General features: G+C 38.2%; 1 protein-coding gene across 2 annotated transcripts in view; it reads right to left on the reverse strand.

Annotated features, from left to right (window-relative positions):
* Window positions 1-766: 766 nt before the first annotated feature.
* Window positions 767-15,451, reverse strand: part of LOC139753393 (ubiquitin-associated domain-containing protein 2-like) — a 42,120-nt gene continuing 27,435 nt past the window's right edge. The window contains exon 8 of one of the 2 annotated variants that reach the window (XM_071669841.1): window positions 767-2,584. In XM_071669841.1, the coding sequence (XP_071525942.1) occupies window positions 2,442-2,584 (143 nt within the window). In that variant the 3' untranslated portion in view covers window positions 767-2,441. The remainder of the gene's footprint in view (window positions 2,585-15,451) is intronic. The other variant, XM_071669840.1, reaches the window with a different exon arrangement.

The following is a 15,451-nucleotide window of genomic DNA, read 5'->3' on the forward strand; positions in this document are numbered from 1 at the left end:
AATGTTATTCTATGAATTTGTACCCTAATATCTGGATGTTGCTAATATGAAACATCATTCGGTGAACTGTCATTCTGTGGAGATCATCAGTGTGTTATATATCTTTATGATTTCAAGTCAGGTAGATTTCACTTAAATGGCACATTAAGAATAAGGAAACTTGCTGTTCCAAATTTGGTGACCATCAATGGCTGGAATGCCGTAAGAATCATACTTTTTGCAGTTATATCATTATAAAAGGCATTATAACTGAAAACCCTTACAATATCATCAAATATTTCACTTTCAATCAACAAGAATACCTATTGAATATGAAATTTCTTCAAAATTATCATCATGCTGAGTTGTTAGTGTCATTTTATGATGCTCTATGAACTGTTATTCTACTGGAATCCCCTGTATTCTTCTGCTCATGACATTCATCCAAGTAAAGCAAATTTTCAACAAGTTACATTATTTGGTGTATCCCTTCCAAAATATGGGTATTTCTTAGCTACAGCAAAGTAACAAAACTGTCATACAAAAAGGATATATAGTACATAATATGAATAGTAAAAACAATAATAAAATTACTAACACTACTTCTACAGTACTACTACTATTACTGTACTAATACAAAATAGTAAAAAGATGTGTACAGTACTCACCATTTAGTTGAAATTCTGCTGCACATCCTCTATCTATCTTTAAAACTTCCGTAACTTTGAAATGCTAATACTAATACAGTAATCACAGCATGTACACATTCAGAGTAATCAGATTTTCCTTTTCTTTTTCTGTATTTCTAAAATATATCACAAAGCAGTTCTAAACTTTCCCTAATTAAGTTACTTATGCCATTTTTTTTAGTAACTCTGGTTATCATACCAGGCATTATATCTAAAGTATGTGGAGTATGTATAATGAAACAGATGCAGGTATCACACAGCTGGGAAACATATCTGCATAAGTGCAGTGACTTAAAAGAAATCAGTGATTCTCATTGCACTGTCCTTTTGATGTTCTTTTCTGACAAGTTTCACTCTCATTAATCTTATTACTTCATAATACAACTATATTTTTCAGAGTCACTAGAATAAGAAAGCCACTTAGCAGTTTCATATTATGACCAATAACCAACATATTGTTTTGCATTTTTTCCTAACAATTTTTTTCAAATATACAGGTCAAACCAACTCTCTTAAGTGACATATTGTTGGCACTATAACTGCAACATACTGAAATATATGAAAAAACTCATGGAGTTTGAGACTACATCACCACCTTGTGGGAACTAAGAAGGACTGGAAACTACTCGTGCTGGGTACCTTGTGATCCAACAAGGATGTTTTTCAAATTATTTCTTGATATCAGGACTTGCAAAATTGTGCTTCATTTCATTACTTCATGTTCAAAAATTCTTAATCATGAAAATTTGCTGTACTTCATCTGATTTGTACTTATGGCTTGAGTGAGTGAAAGAATTTCATACATACATACATACATACATATATATATATATATATATATATATATATATATATATATATATATATATATATATATATATATATGAGGTAACTAGAAAGTTTATTGTTTTTATAAACTGCTTTATGTAATTTTCAAGTTAATCACCTATGTCACCTTTGTAATTGCTTTCAGTAACAACTTCCCAGAATAAGGAACAAAGGAAATGTGATGTCACCTAAATCAATCTATACCAAGGAGTAATAATGTCCAAGGCAACATGATATTTTTTGAGATGTTTCAACTGGAATAAAAAAATATACCTAATTGCATAATCACGACATGTAATTGACAGAAAAACCACATATGAACATTTACCCCTTTGATGAAAAGTCAACTTCAGTAGTTGTTTTGCTTCAGATAGTTGTAAAAATTGGATATCATCTAAATGTATGATCTATATAAAATAGTGTATAAATTACCGTACATTCAACTAATTTTGATACTACCATCCCAAAGACTACTCTGAATATGCTATGACTAGCATTACCACGTCCCTTGATGGACACAATTATGAGCATTCATTTCTTCATGGAAATAATAATTCACAGAAATGGAGATTGCAGCACTGTAGTCTTCATAACTATCAGTTTTTGTTGAAAATCAAGTCTAATTATCTTTCAAATATTAAAAAATTTTGGCCTTTATAAACTACTAGAAAAATACACCAATAGCAATACTTGTCGCCTGGTAAACAAGAAACCAGAATCCTAATTATCCATGACAACATTTTAATGTGAGCTTTATTATCATGTTAGGCATGGATTAACCATCAAATACTTTTATTTCATAATTTATTCTTTACAATCAAGACCCTGGATTGTAAGTTGCAAGACTGCAGTGAAATTTGTTATTACGTATCTAAATGCACATTTGACTCCATTATGGACCCTATCACATATTCAATGATACTTAGGACTATAAGACTACTTTTATCATGACTCCTGCAGAAGAAGATGTGTGGCTGTGTTTACGTCATTGTTACAAGTCTGAAGGGCATTTATCACTCTTTGCCGATCAAATCCCATCTCAACCAACGTCTGGACTTGCTCTTCCGTGGGAGGTGGTGGAGGATGAGCTGTAAGTGAAAGAAAATGTAACTGCAAAATCAAGCCTTTTAGATCATCATTTAAGATAAAACAAATGTATAAAAAATTTACAGCACATTTCGAAGATGAGAAAAATGGCAAAATCTGCACAATGCCTTGTATTAGCAATGGGCAGCAAAGACCCCACAGAACAAATTAATAACCTCTTCCTGGATGGACTGTAAGAATCAACCAATCACAAACCAGGGCATCTTCAACTCTAATATAACAGAACTAGACATTTACTTGACTGGCAATTAAACTCACCCACCCAGGTAGTAAGAATGTGTAGCTAGAAGTAACATACTTGCTGTTCTACTTTCGATCAAACACATTTTTCAAAAGGTCAGTAACTGAGATATGTGGGATTACAAGATATATCCCCTATCTCTAGGGACAGGGGAGAATGAATACTGCCCACATATTCCCTGTGTGTCATAGAAGGCAACTAAGAGGAGCAGGAGCAGATGGCTGGAAATCCTCCCTTCCTGTATTACTTTTCAAAAGAAGGAACATAGACACTAGCTAAGTGAGGAATTTTCTTTTTATGGCTCAATCATGTGTTCCTGATGCTCCTTTCCTCAAGCAGGAAATGGCAAGCATGTATCTAAAAATATCCACCATTCATTCAATAAATAAATATATGAATATCATTCAATTTTAGAAGAAGGGACAGAAGTATCTAAAAATTCATTTTCAGTACTTACAAACAAACTGTAATAAAACATGGTAATGAGTCTATTGCATACCAGTCTCCCACAAAGGGAGGTGTCTACTTCATTCACTCTATTATTCATGCAATGAAGTGCTTACAACCTCACAGATGGGTCAAATTTACACAAATGTGCCTCTGTGCCATAAATTCATTGATGAAATACATTTACAATGAACCTAGCTATAATATGAGCTTCCTGTAGAAAACTGAGTCACAGTCAACAGTGGGGTGTGAAAGATCTCTACATCATACATTAGAATATCTGAACTCCATATCCTTCAAAATCATGGATAATTCTCTACCTAAAATCAATTACTAAAATGCTGCCATACTACAAAACAGGAATGGCACGGGAATTGCTCATCTGATAAATCAAATCTTGCAAACCAACATTTAGCATGAGTAAAACAATCTGTTTAAAAGCAAATAAGTGTAATCAAAAGGAATTCATTTACAGTTCATCAGTAATATGGAGGTAGGCCTACCATGCCCTTTCAGGCTGTGCCGATAATTTGTAAAGACTATGAGAATTCACACAAATTCGTTTTACATGAAATTGTGAATGTTAATGCTGCAAACATATTGTATATAAAAGAAGAGAAACAAATGGATAAGAAAAGAGTACAATAATCTCCTTTTGGTGAACATTACACTTGGCACAATATTTCTATCTATCTATTTGATGCCTGTTCCCAACTGGAACTCCCTCAAGGGGGTGGCCACAGAAATTGAGTCACCATAACTAGTGAACTCTATTGTCTGCTTCCTAGCCTTTGGTACCTCACCCTTAAAAGGCTACTGGTAAAGGGAACTCTGGTGCAGTGTTTGCACAGGATCCAACCTAATGTTCCTACTGGCTACATTCATTAAATGCTCCTAATATTCCTACATACTAATTCTACCTAACATTTCTTCCTAATATTCCTAACTATCATTTCTATCTATTGCCACTTCCAAATTGCCAAAAGGCAGGGCTATCACACAGTGCTCACCAAAAGAAAATCTAGACTTACAAAGAATGAGCTATGTGAGTTAAGTGTTCTGAATGACAAGGAGAGATTGTGTAATTGTGGATAGAATGCTAGTAGTCCACATGTGGGTGAGGCAGAAAGACAAGACAGTTACCTGGGTCAAGAGGAGTGCAAGCTTACAGCCATTAAAGTGCTGGCACACTACATCCATCGCTAACCCTCCCTATACCTAGGCGGGTAGCACTGGTAATATACCTCCCTAGTTGTTGGCTGCCTACCAACTACTACCTATTTGGTACAACGGTGATCATGATATTGTTTTTGTGATTAAATCTTTAGCAGCAAAATTCAAGTACTTGGTATATTATCTAAATACTAACATAATTCATCCATAGTAATGTAAGTCTGATGAACAATAGGTAGCAGTACTTATTCTATCTATCTATACCATTGACACCCGTTCCCCCGGGAACTCCCATTAAAGGGTGGCCACGGCAAAAGAGTCCCCACTTATCCCTGTCCTTACATGCCTTCCTTGAATACACCATTCCATGCATTCTTCCTCTTTCTCTCCTTCCAGTATTTATCCACCCTATTTGCCCATGTCATAGGTGGTCTTCAACTCACACCAACCCCTTTAACTATACTATCATACTCTTTCCTTGCAAACTCCTAGTCTTGCATTCTTTCCACATGTCCAAACTACCTCAAAGTATTGTATAAAGAGTGTTTCTGTTATTTCAGAAATGTGACTTTATTCATTAAGTAATTCTGCAATCTTTACAATTCAAAATGGCATCAAGTGATTGTAAGAGGCACAATGAAAGCAAGTAGTCCAACCTCACTTTATTATGAAGAAGTATCCTTTCAGAGGAGAGGGGTGGCATTACCTTTACCTCAGTCTGACTCCTGCCTCCAACTGCCTGACAGAGGAAAGCCATGGAACGCAATCATTTCCACTCTGCCAGGTGCCCGCAGCCCAACTATTGTACCACAAACTAAACCCTACACCCCCTCATGAAATTTTGGCTACTAAATGACATTTTGTTGCAACAAAACATAAAACAAAAGTAAAACAAACAAACAAACAAAAAAAGATTAAATTAAACTCTGATAAGGCACAATGCAAATATACACACAAATCACTGCTCAGCAACAATACACTTCCTTTACATGAGAGCAGAACAAAAATGATATAACAAATTAGTATGTTCACCCACCACAGGAGCCACCACATACATAACCTTGCAAGTGTGCGGGGAAGTATCTCACACAGTGAGGGCGATGCCACCTGAGGCTGGGTGTCACCACAACAGGGGGAAAAGCAACTGGTGCTATATACTCCCCTTGACCCACTGGTGTCAGGGGGATTGACAAAACCCAGGGGAATAAGTGACGTTGGTTCCACAAAGACAGGCGGCCACTGCCATTCAGCTTAACCAAGCCTTGTCTATGCAGCTTCACCTCCACTACCAAGCCCAACCTGTACCACACCTTCAGAGCGACATCCTGCACGCAGATGGGTGCCCACGGACAGCTGGGGCAGTGTAGCGGTGTCACCTGCTGGGCCTTCCTGCATATGAGCCTGGCTCTGTGCTATGGCCTACTCCCTGGTTCGCAGAGCAGTTCTCCATCACAGGTTCATCAGATAATGTTGCCAGGACACCATCTCACGTCTCACAAATGTCTTCCTACTGCTGCCAGCTATGCGGGTAACTTATCATTCTCCAACACCTGTCTGGCTGCCTTTACCACTGCTGCGGCACATCCATTGGACTGGGGGAAGTGTTCTAAGGAGATGCAGGCCATGATTCCCCATTTTCCTTTTTAGAAAGCTTCCATCTCCTCTCTGTCTAGATTGGCTCCCCCATCAGAGGTGATTTCCTAAGGTGTGCCCCAATAACTTGGGATTTTCTTGCGCAGGTTTGAATCCTAGTCACTGCGCCATGTTAAGAGGTGCAATGAAAGCAGGAAGTCCATTTTCACTTTACTATAAAGAAGTATCTTTTCACAGGAGAGGGGTGGCATCACTTCTCTCTCAGTCTGACTCCAGCCTCCAACTGCCAGGTGAGTGCTCTCACAATGCTGGGTGCCCACCACTCAACTATTGTATCACTAAACTCTACAGTGATAGAGAAGTTAAAAGAAAGCATGTGAACTAAATGTGTCACAGAAATAGGTTACATTCGATTTAATGGACTTACGGCATTAATGGACACCCCTTTCCCCTATTAGTCTGTTGAGTCGTGGGTTTACAATACAATAAAATTGTCATGTTCCTAGATCACAAAATCATATCAGACAGCCAACACAGTTTCCATAATAGAGGATCCTGCCTGACAAATTTGTTGGAATTTTTTAATGTCACTAATCAGAATTGGAATGAAAAAGTACCATCTGATGTAGTATATTCAGATTTCCAAAAGGCTTTTGATAAAGTACCTCACAAGAGACTTTTACATAAACTCAAATCACACGGAATTGGTAAACAATTCTGTACATGGATCAGAGACTGGCTTACAGGAAGAAAGCAGTGTGTAGTATTAAATGGCAAAGCTTCAGACTGGCTGGATGTAACGAGTGGTGTGCCGCAGGGTCGGTCCTAGACCCAATTCTTTTCATAATATGCATTATTTATTTTCATTATTATATTTTGTCGCTGTCTCCCGCATTAGTGAGGTAGTGAAAGGAAACAGACGAAAGAATGGCCCAACCCACCTCAAAACCCCTTTTCTGCTCCCCAAAACCACGCTCTTTTTTTTTCCCCCACACATCTCTCTTACCCTTACTTTACTTACCGATAAAACCCCACCTCACACCACACTTTGTCCTCAAACATCTCATTTCCACACATCCATCCTCCTGCGCACAACTCTATCCATAGCCCCGCCTCGCAACCATACAACATTTTTGGGAACCCAAACTACTCCCCCAAACACACCCACCCTGCTCTCAGAGATAATGTTCTCGACTTCCACACATTCTTCAAGGTCCAGGTTTTTCGCCCCATCCCCACCCCATACCCACTTCCGTTTCCCAGGGTTCCTCCGTTTCCAGATCCACCCCCAGATATCTAAAACACTTTACTTCCTCCATTTTTTCTCCATTCAAACTTACCTCCCAATTGATTGACCCTCAACCCTACTGTACCTAAAAACCTTGCTTTTATTCACATTTAACTTTTTAATTTTTCTTTTTTTCACACACTTTACCAAACCAGTCACCCTTTTCTGCAGTTTCTCACATGAATCACCCACCAGCGCGTATCTTCAGCAAACAAAAACTGCTCACTTCCCAAGCTCTCTCATCCCCAACAGTTTTTAAATACTTCCCCCTTTTTTCCCCAAAAACCTCTTGCATTTACCCCCCTAAAAACCCCCAAACCCAAAAAACAAATTAAAAAACCCATGGAGACATCACACACCCCTGCCGAAAAAACCAAACATTAAACTAAAGAACCAATCATTTTCCTCTCTTCCAAACCCCCGAAAAACAAAAGCCATAAATCCTCGTTTTAAAAACTTTTCACTGCTTCTAAAAAAATTCCCTCCCACCCCATATATTCTTAATACCTTCCACAGAGATCAAAAACAACTCAAATCATATCCTTTTTCCAAATCCATAAATGCTACATACAAATCCATTTGTTTTTTCTAATTATTTCTCACATAAAATTCTTCAAAGCAAAAACCGGAATCCACACATCCTAAAAACTTCGAACCCACAATGCTTTCCCCCAAAACTGGCTCTGTACATGCCTTCACCCTCTAAATAAATTTACCCTCCCTTTAAAATTTTCCCAGGAATCTCAACAAACTTATACCTCTGTAATTTGAAACACTCACTCTTATCCCCCTTTTCCTTTGACAATGGGACTATGCACCATTCCCCCAAACCTTTAGGCACTCACCATGAGTCATAATTCTTTAAAAACCTTACCAACCAGTTTAATAAAAAATTTACCCCCCTTTTTTTTAAAAAAATTTTACTGGGAATTCCATCCCAAACCCGCGGGCCTTCCGCTTTTTATCTTCCCCAAACTTTTTCCCCACCTCTTTGTTTACCAAATCATTCTCCCTAACCCTCCACTTTTGCAAAAACCACCTTTGAAAAAGACACCCTATATCTGCCACTCTAAACATCAAAAAACTTTCAACAAACCCTTTAAAATACTCACTCCATCCCCCTTCTTTACATCCCCATTTTTTATCACCTCCCCCTTTGCGCCCCTTTACTAAGTTCCATTTGCCCCCCCCTTGCTTTCGCACTTTATTTCCCCCCTTCCCCCAAAAACTTTTTTTTCTCCCTAAAAATTTTAAAGATAAATCTCTCACCCTAACTCTCATTTGCCCTCTTTTTCACCCCTTGCACCTTTCTCTTGCCCCCCTGTTTTCTTTTTTTTTAACATCTCCCAATTTTAATCGCATTTTTTCCCTGCAAAAACGCCAAATGCCTCCCTTCTCTTTCACAAATAAATTTTCTTCTTATTTCCCACCCTCACTCCCTTTTTTAATAACCCACCTCCCCCAACTTCTTCATACCCCAAGCATCTTTTTCGCCAAACCATCAGGGTTCCCCAAAAACATCCCCTGCCCCCCCCACTTCCCCTTACTTCCCTTTTTCTCAAAACCTTTTTCCATCTTGACTCAGTCTCTAAAACAAGTTCCCTTCCCCAAACCACTTACTCTAAACCCCCCTCTTACCCCAACAATTCACTCTTCTTTTCTGAAAAAACCCCTCCCAAAACTTCCCCAAGATAATGATCAGACATCCCTTCCCTTTTCCCCCTCTCAGCACAAATTAAAAATTCCCAAAAGGGCCCCTCTTTTGTTCGCCCGTTTAACTAACACGAAAACCAAAAACATTCCCCCCCCCCTCTGGCCATCTTTTCCCCACTTACATATGTATACTTATGTATATCTCGCTTTTTAAACCAGGTATTCCTAATCACCCGTCCTTTTTCAGCACATAAAATTTCAACTCTTCACCATTTCCATTTACAAAAACTGAACACCCCCTGTATACCAATTATTCCCTCAACTGCCACATTTCTCACCTTTGCATTAAAAACACCCATCACTATTACTGTTTGGGTTCCCCTTTCTTGAGGCATAACTTCCTTCAAAGTGTTCAAAGAAGTCTACACACTTTAACTGGCATTACTATTTAACAATAAACTTTCTGCAAGGATTGTTACTTAGTCATGAGATATCTTACTTAATGTAATGTATGGCTCATAATAAAAAAGACATTTGGGTTAAAAAACCTTACAAAGGAGGGTGTTTTGGTCGAGGTGGTGTGCAAAGTGAGAGGGTTAGGGAAATGATTTGGTAAACAGAGAAGAGGTAGTAAAAGCTTTGCGGAAGATGAAAGCCGGCAAGGCAGCAGGTTTGGATGGTATTGCAGTAGAATTTATTAAAAAAGGGGGTGACTGTATTATTGACTGGTTGGTAAGGTTATTTAAAGTATGTATGACTCATGGTGAGGTGCCTGAGGATTGGCGGAATGCGTGCATAGTGCCATTGTACAAAGGCAAAGGGGATAAGAGTGAGTGCTCAAATTACAGAGGTATAAGTTTGTTGAGTATTCCTGGTAAATTATATGGGAGGGTATTGATTGAGAGGGTGAAGGCATGTACAGAGCATCAGATTGGGGAAGAGCAGTGTGGTTTCAGAAGTGGTAGAGGATGTGTGGATCAGGTGTTTGCTTTGAAGAATGTATGTGAGAAATACTTAGAAAAGCAAATGGATTTGTATGTAGCATATATGGATCTGGAGAAGGCATATGATAGAGTTGATAGAGATGCTCTGTGGAAGGTATTAAGAATATATGGTGTGGGAGGCAAGTTGTTAGAAGCAGTGAAAAGTTTTTATCGAGGATGTATGGCATGTGTACGTGTAGGAAGAGAGGAAAGTGATTGGTTCTCAGTGAATGTAGGTTTGCGGCAGGGGTGTGTGATGTCTCCATGGTTGTTTAATTTGTTTATGGATGGGGTTGTTAGGGAGGTGAATGCAAGAGTTTTGGAAAGAGGGGCAAGTATGAAGTCTGTTGGGGATGAGAGAGCTTGGGAAGTGAGTCAGTTGTTGTTCGCTGATGATACAGCGCTGGTGGCTGATTCATGTGAGAAACTGCAGAAGCTGGTGACTGAGTTTGGTAAAGTGTGTGAAAGAAGAAAGTTAAGAGTAAATGTGAATAAGAGCAAGGTTATTAGGTACAGTAGGGTTGAGGGTCAAGTCAATTGGGAGGTGAGTTTGAATGGAGAAAAACTGGAGGAAGTGAAGTGTTTTAGATATCTGGGAGTGGATCTGGCAGCGGATGGAACCATGGAAGCGGAAGTGGATCATAGGGTGGGGGAGGGGGCGAAAATCTGGGAGCCTTGAAGAATGTGTGGAAGTCGAGAACATTATCTCGGAAAGCAAAAATGGGTATGTTTGAAGGAATAGTGGTTCCAACAATGTTGTATGGTTGCGAGGCATGTGCTATGGATAGAGTTGTGCGCAGGAGGATGGATGTGCTGGAAATGAGAAGTTTGAGGACAATGTGTGGTGTGAGGTGGTTTGATCGAGTAAGTAACGTAAGGGTAAGAGAGATGTGTGGAAATAAAAAGAGCGTGGTTGAGAGAGCAGAAGAGGGTGTTTTGAAATGGTTTGGGCACATGGAGAGAATGAGTGAGGAAAGATTGACCAAGAGCATATATGTGTCGGAGGTGGAGGGAACGAGGAGAAGAGGGAGACCAAATTGGAGGTGGAAAGATGGAGTGAAAAAGATTTTGTGTGATCGGGGCCTGAACATGCAGGAGGGTGAAAGGAGGGCAAGGAATAGAGTGAATTGGAGCGATGTGGTATACCGGGGTTGACGTGCTGTCAGTGGATTGAATCAAGGCATGTGAAGCGTCTGGGGTAAACCATGGAAAGCCGTGTAGGTATGTATATTTGCGTGTGTGGATGTATGTATATACATGTGTATGGGGGTGGGTTGGGCCATTTCTTTCGTCTGTTTCCTTGCGCTACCTCGCAAACGCGGGAGACAGCGGAAAAAAAACAAAAAAAAAAAACATTACAAATGAGTGAGAAACTATGCTTCAACAAATGAAGCTGGTTTGTGGATACAGGCTCACACATTCACCAATTCACATCAATCATACACTATGACGTGTGACATCCTGCATGGTTGGTCTCGAAATACTCGTTACTACCTCAACTTTAACATGAAATTCCCCACAATGGTTTTTACTTAGTCACTGAACTTAAAAATGAGAGTAAGACATAATACAAGTATATGAGAGTAGAATTTCAGATCACTGATTGATAATAGAATCAACATGTCAAAATCAGAAGCTACAATTAATCCCATTATAAGTGGATCAAATTAATAATAAAGTCTTACAAATTCTTACTCATTAACAAAAGTAAGAAAGAGGAAGAAGGCTTCGAGGCAGTGACTCCAAGTACCCACACTTTTGGCCAATGACCCAAGCACCTACACTTCCGAACAGTGACACAAGCAACCATGCTTTTGGATAAGGGTCCATGCACCTGAATAATTAGAGAAACTTCCTTAGTCTTCACAGTTCTAAGAAATTGAATTTAAGAAAATACTGATATGCCTACTTCAATGTCTATGCATACTAAGAAACAGTCACTTTTTGTCTTTTCAAATAAAATTTTTACATAATGTTTGCAATGCAACTCTCCAATAACTCAGTAAATGGGTATGCTCCCAAACCAGCTAGCAGAGATAAGCCAAAAAGGCAAAAGACATCAAAAAGCAAAAGGATGAAGAAACTAATGACAATGCTTATGGACAAAAATACATCTTTGAACATCACTTTATCTTTAATCTGAAGTTCAAAATGTGGCATAACCCGTAAGCTGAATCCTAAGTATGATAGCTGGTTAATTCTATGGATTGCACTTCATTTAAAGTACCTTCAACCACTGACTTTAGCAAATAAGGTCAGAAACTCCCTTACAAAGGTTTATGAATCTAATTGTGGTATGAGTCAGCAATGGAGGAAGGACAAAGGGGGGGATGCTTCATGAGCAGTGATGTGGTCTTAGCTTCAGGGGAAAGTAGTGGATATTCCTTTCAGGACGAATGAGGTAACTATGCTAAATCCACCCTACAAGTAAACCTGGTGATAAGTGAGAAAACTGGCCAGTTCCATAATGCTTGGCATCTGTGTTGGTTGGATTTTCTTGTGGTTTCTAGTGGACTCAAATAGTGCAAAAGCTTCTAAACACTGTTGAAATGAGATATAAGGGATCAAGCACCAACCTTACATCAACCCACTTGGTGCACATTTGATCTTTATGGTTTTCCTTCAGAGAACATAAAAAGGCAAAATCATTTACTTCTTTTTCATGCCTATGAAAGGATGGACAAAAAAATATTTTTTTTCACAAAATAGGAGTTAACCATTCCTAGTTTAAGCACAACACATTATTGACCATATTGGCAAAATGAAAATGAAATGAGAAAAAAATCATTTGGTGCATGAACAATATCAAAACCATGATTATTTCATCTTGAATTAAGAATTAAGCATTCCTTGTTTAGGAAAATCATATAATTTGATAGCCTGGCCATAAGAATGCCTTTTGATGTGCAAACGACTTCTAAGGCCTTCCCAAATGAGTACAAAACAGTGAAATAATTCATATTTTTCAATTCATCAAGAGCTGCACAAAAATTAACCATCATCTTTTGTTATGCATTAAGAGTTACTCATCTCTAATTTTTGGGAAAAAGCCTCCTTTTTACTGGACTAGCCAATCCTAATTAAACATAAATTGAATTTCTTTTTTAAGAGTAAGTGCACAAAAAATATCAAAACCATTGTTTTTCTCATGAAAATCTTAAGGTCATATCTGGAGTGGACCACATATAAACAACCATCAGTAAAGATGCAGTGACAGGAATACTGACTGACATGAACACACAGCAAGTATACAGGAAACATTTCTACATCAGCATATCAATAACTATACTACAATAAGAGGAACTTATCCATCATCATTAGTAAATCTTACACACACTGTAGTATGTAACTGTAAAATGTGATCATTATGGAATACTGAGGGAGGGCAGTACATACCACCGAATGCAACAGCAGTTGCTAATCCTCAAGGTAAGAGATTTGGATCAAGAACCTGAAAGGGCATATTTCTATGGGATGGATCTGACTATCTTGCAAAGCCCTCTAAAAAATAGTCTGCTATAGATGCTTAAGATAGTCATGGTAAATGAAGGGAGAATCAATTAAATCTGATATGGCTATATTAGAATCTTCATTGCACAGGTTATAAAACTTTTAATGATGTAGCCTCTTTTTTTTATCCAACGTTCTTAAGAATTATTCACTGAAATTCCTTCTGGAAAATCCTGTGGCACAGAGGCCAGTTTTGGATGTAAAGTGTCTTGACAGACTCTTTTGGTCAAAGGGTATGACCAACCTAATGCCAATAATCCTTCATGAAAAGTGTGGTGACATGGACTAGATTTTATGAATAGGAGAAAGTATTAACCTTTACTCTTACTAAAAATGTGCCTAAAATGATGCTGAGGATAAGTCTGATTAAGATTCAACTAGCAATGACAGCAGAGAATAGAAGGGTTCGGAGTAGGTTGAAAAAAATCTTGGCTTTAATCCTAACCATGTAAAAGAGGTTGTTACAGTAGATGTATAAAAGGCAAGGTTTGCCTTCGATGGCATTCCAGGATGATTAACAGAGAATCATAGAAAAGAAACCCCTAAGCAAAACAAATTTTGTTAGATGTTATATAAGCTCTCTGCTGGACTATATCACATGCTTTGTCCTGTTCTGGCATTATGAACATAATTAAAAGGTACCACTAAAGCACCTCAGTAGTGTAGTTGGTGGCATTACTGGCCCAGGTTGAAAGCACAGGCATAAGCCAACTCTACCCTTCATCTTTCCTCTATCTAGAATGTAAAGGGGTACCAACTTCAGATGGGGTAAAGTACCAGAGGTAACAGGGTTAACTGCCTAAATGCTTGTACAACAGCTTGAGTTACCCTAAGAGTGTCTTTCCTAGGAACAATGGCAGGACTCCAGTCTACGAGGGTTTAGAACTTTATAACAAAGCTTAGAAATTCTTACTAGTACTTTGATTCTCGCTCCATGGTCAAAAGAGAGAAATTTCTCAACAAGTGGGAAAATGCTAAAGATCTGCCAACCAGAAATTTACAGCAGGAGACATACTTTGACAAATTATTCCATACTTAAGAACCTTACTATAGCTCATGACTTGCAATATGATCAAATGACAAGGCTTTTAGGTCTCACAGGACTTTTGATACAGAATAATCACATACAATATATCTCGCAGCAAGAATGAGAGAGAGGCCCTAAGAAGACAGCCAAGCTAGGATGTTAAAGAAACTTCCTCTTCACAACAGAGTTAACATGAAGATATTTGTTTTTCTGTAAATAAATGCTCCTCCCCTGATGATTCCTCTGGTAAGACTACATGAAAGGGAAGAGCAAGTGAGGGAGTTTGCTTACCTTCCAATGAAATTCATGGGGTAAAAGACTGCCATGTATGTTAGCTGGTTTTAGTGTTGTGACATCAGTTATAGTACCACTAGTTATCTATATTTTAGTGTATGATAGTATTATTTTGAAACATTTTCAGCCTTCCCTCCAAATTAGTCAAAATTTTTGCATGCATTATGCATAACTACTGTATTGCATAATGATCTATGTTCTCCTTTGTCAAGGGTAACCAGACTTTCTATAAGAGACCTACATGAAAGGAAGGGCCAAGTAAAATGTCTATGCCTTTCACCAGCTCAAAGCCAACTTTTTTGCCTATTTTGCTTCAATGTACATTTAAGTAACATCAATTTGTGATTGTTGAGTGCTAACTCTAGTAAATGAAGAGGTGATAACTGAGTGATAGTATAATTTTCCATTTTCTGGGATATAAGCTGCCTTTCACCAACAAATCATATGGTATATGTCTCTGCAGTTGGTTGAAAAAATGAATAAATAAATAAACTGGCCCAATGCCTATTTTCCATTGCTTTGATCTGATGGCACTTATAGCACTACCTATATAAGATTGTAAAATTAAGCATAAAGAGTATGAAGGAATACTGTTGTCCAGAATACATTATTAAAGATCTTGCACAAAAGTGGGATGAT

Source organism: Panulirus ornatus, chromosome 14 (genome assembly GCF_036320965.1).
Source record: "Panulirus ornatus isolate Po-2019 chromosome 14, ASM3632096v1, whole genome shotgun sequence".
Taxonomy (NCBI): domain Eukaryota; kingdom Metazoa; phylum Arthropoda; class Malacostraca; order Decapoda; family Palinuridae; genus Panulirus; species Panulirus ornatus.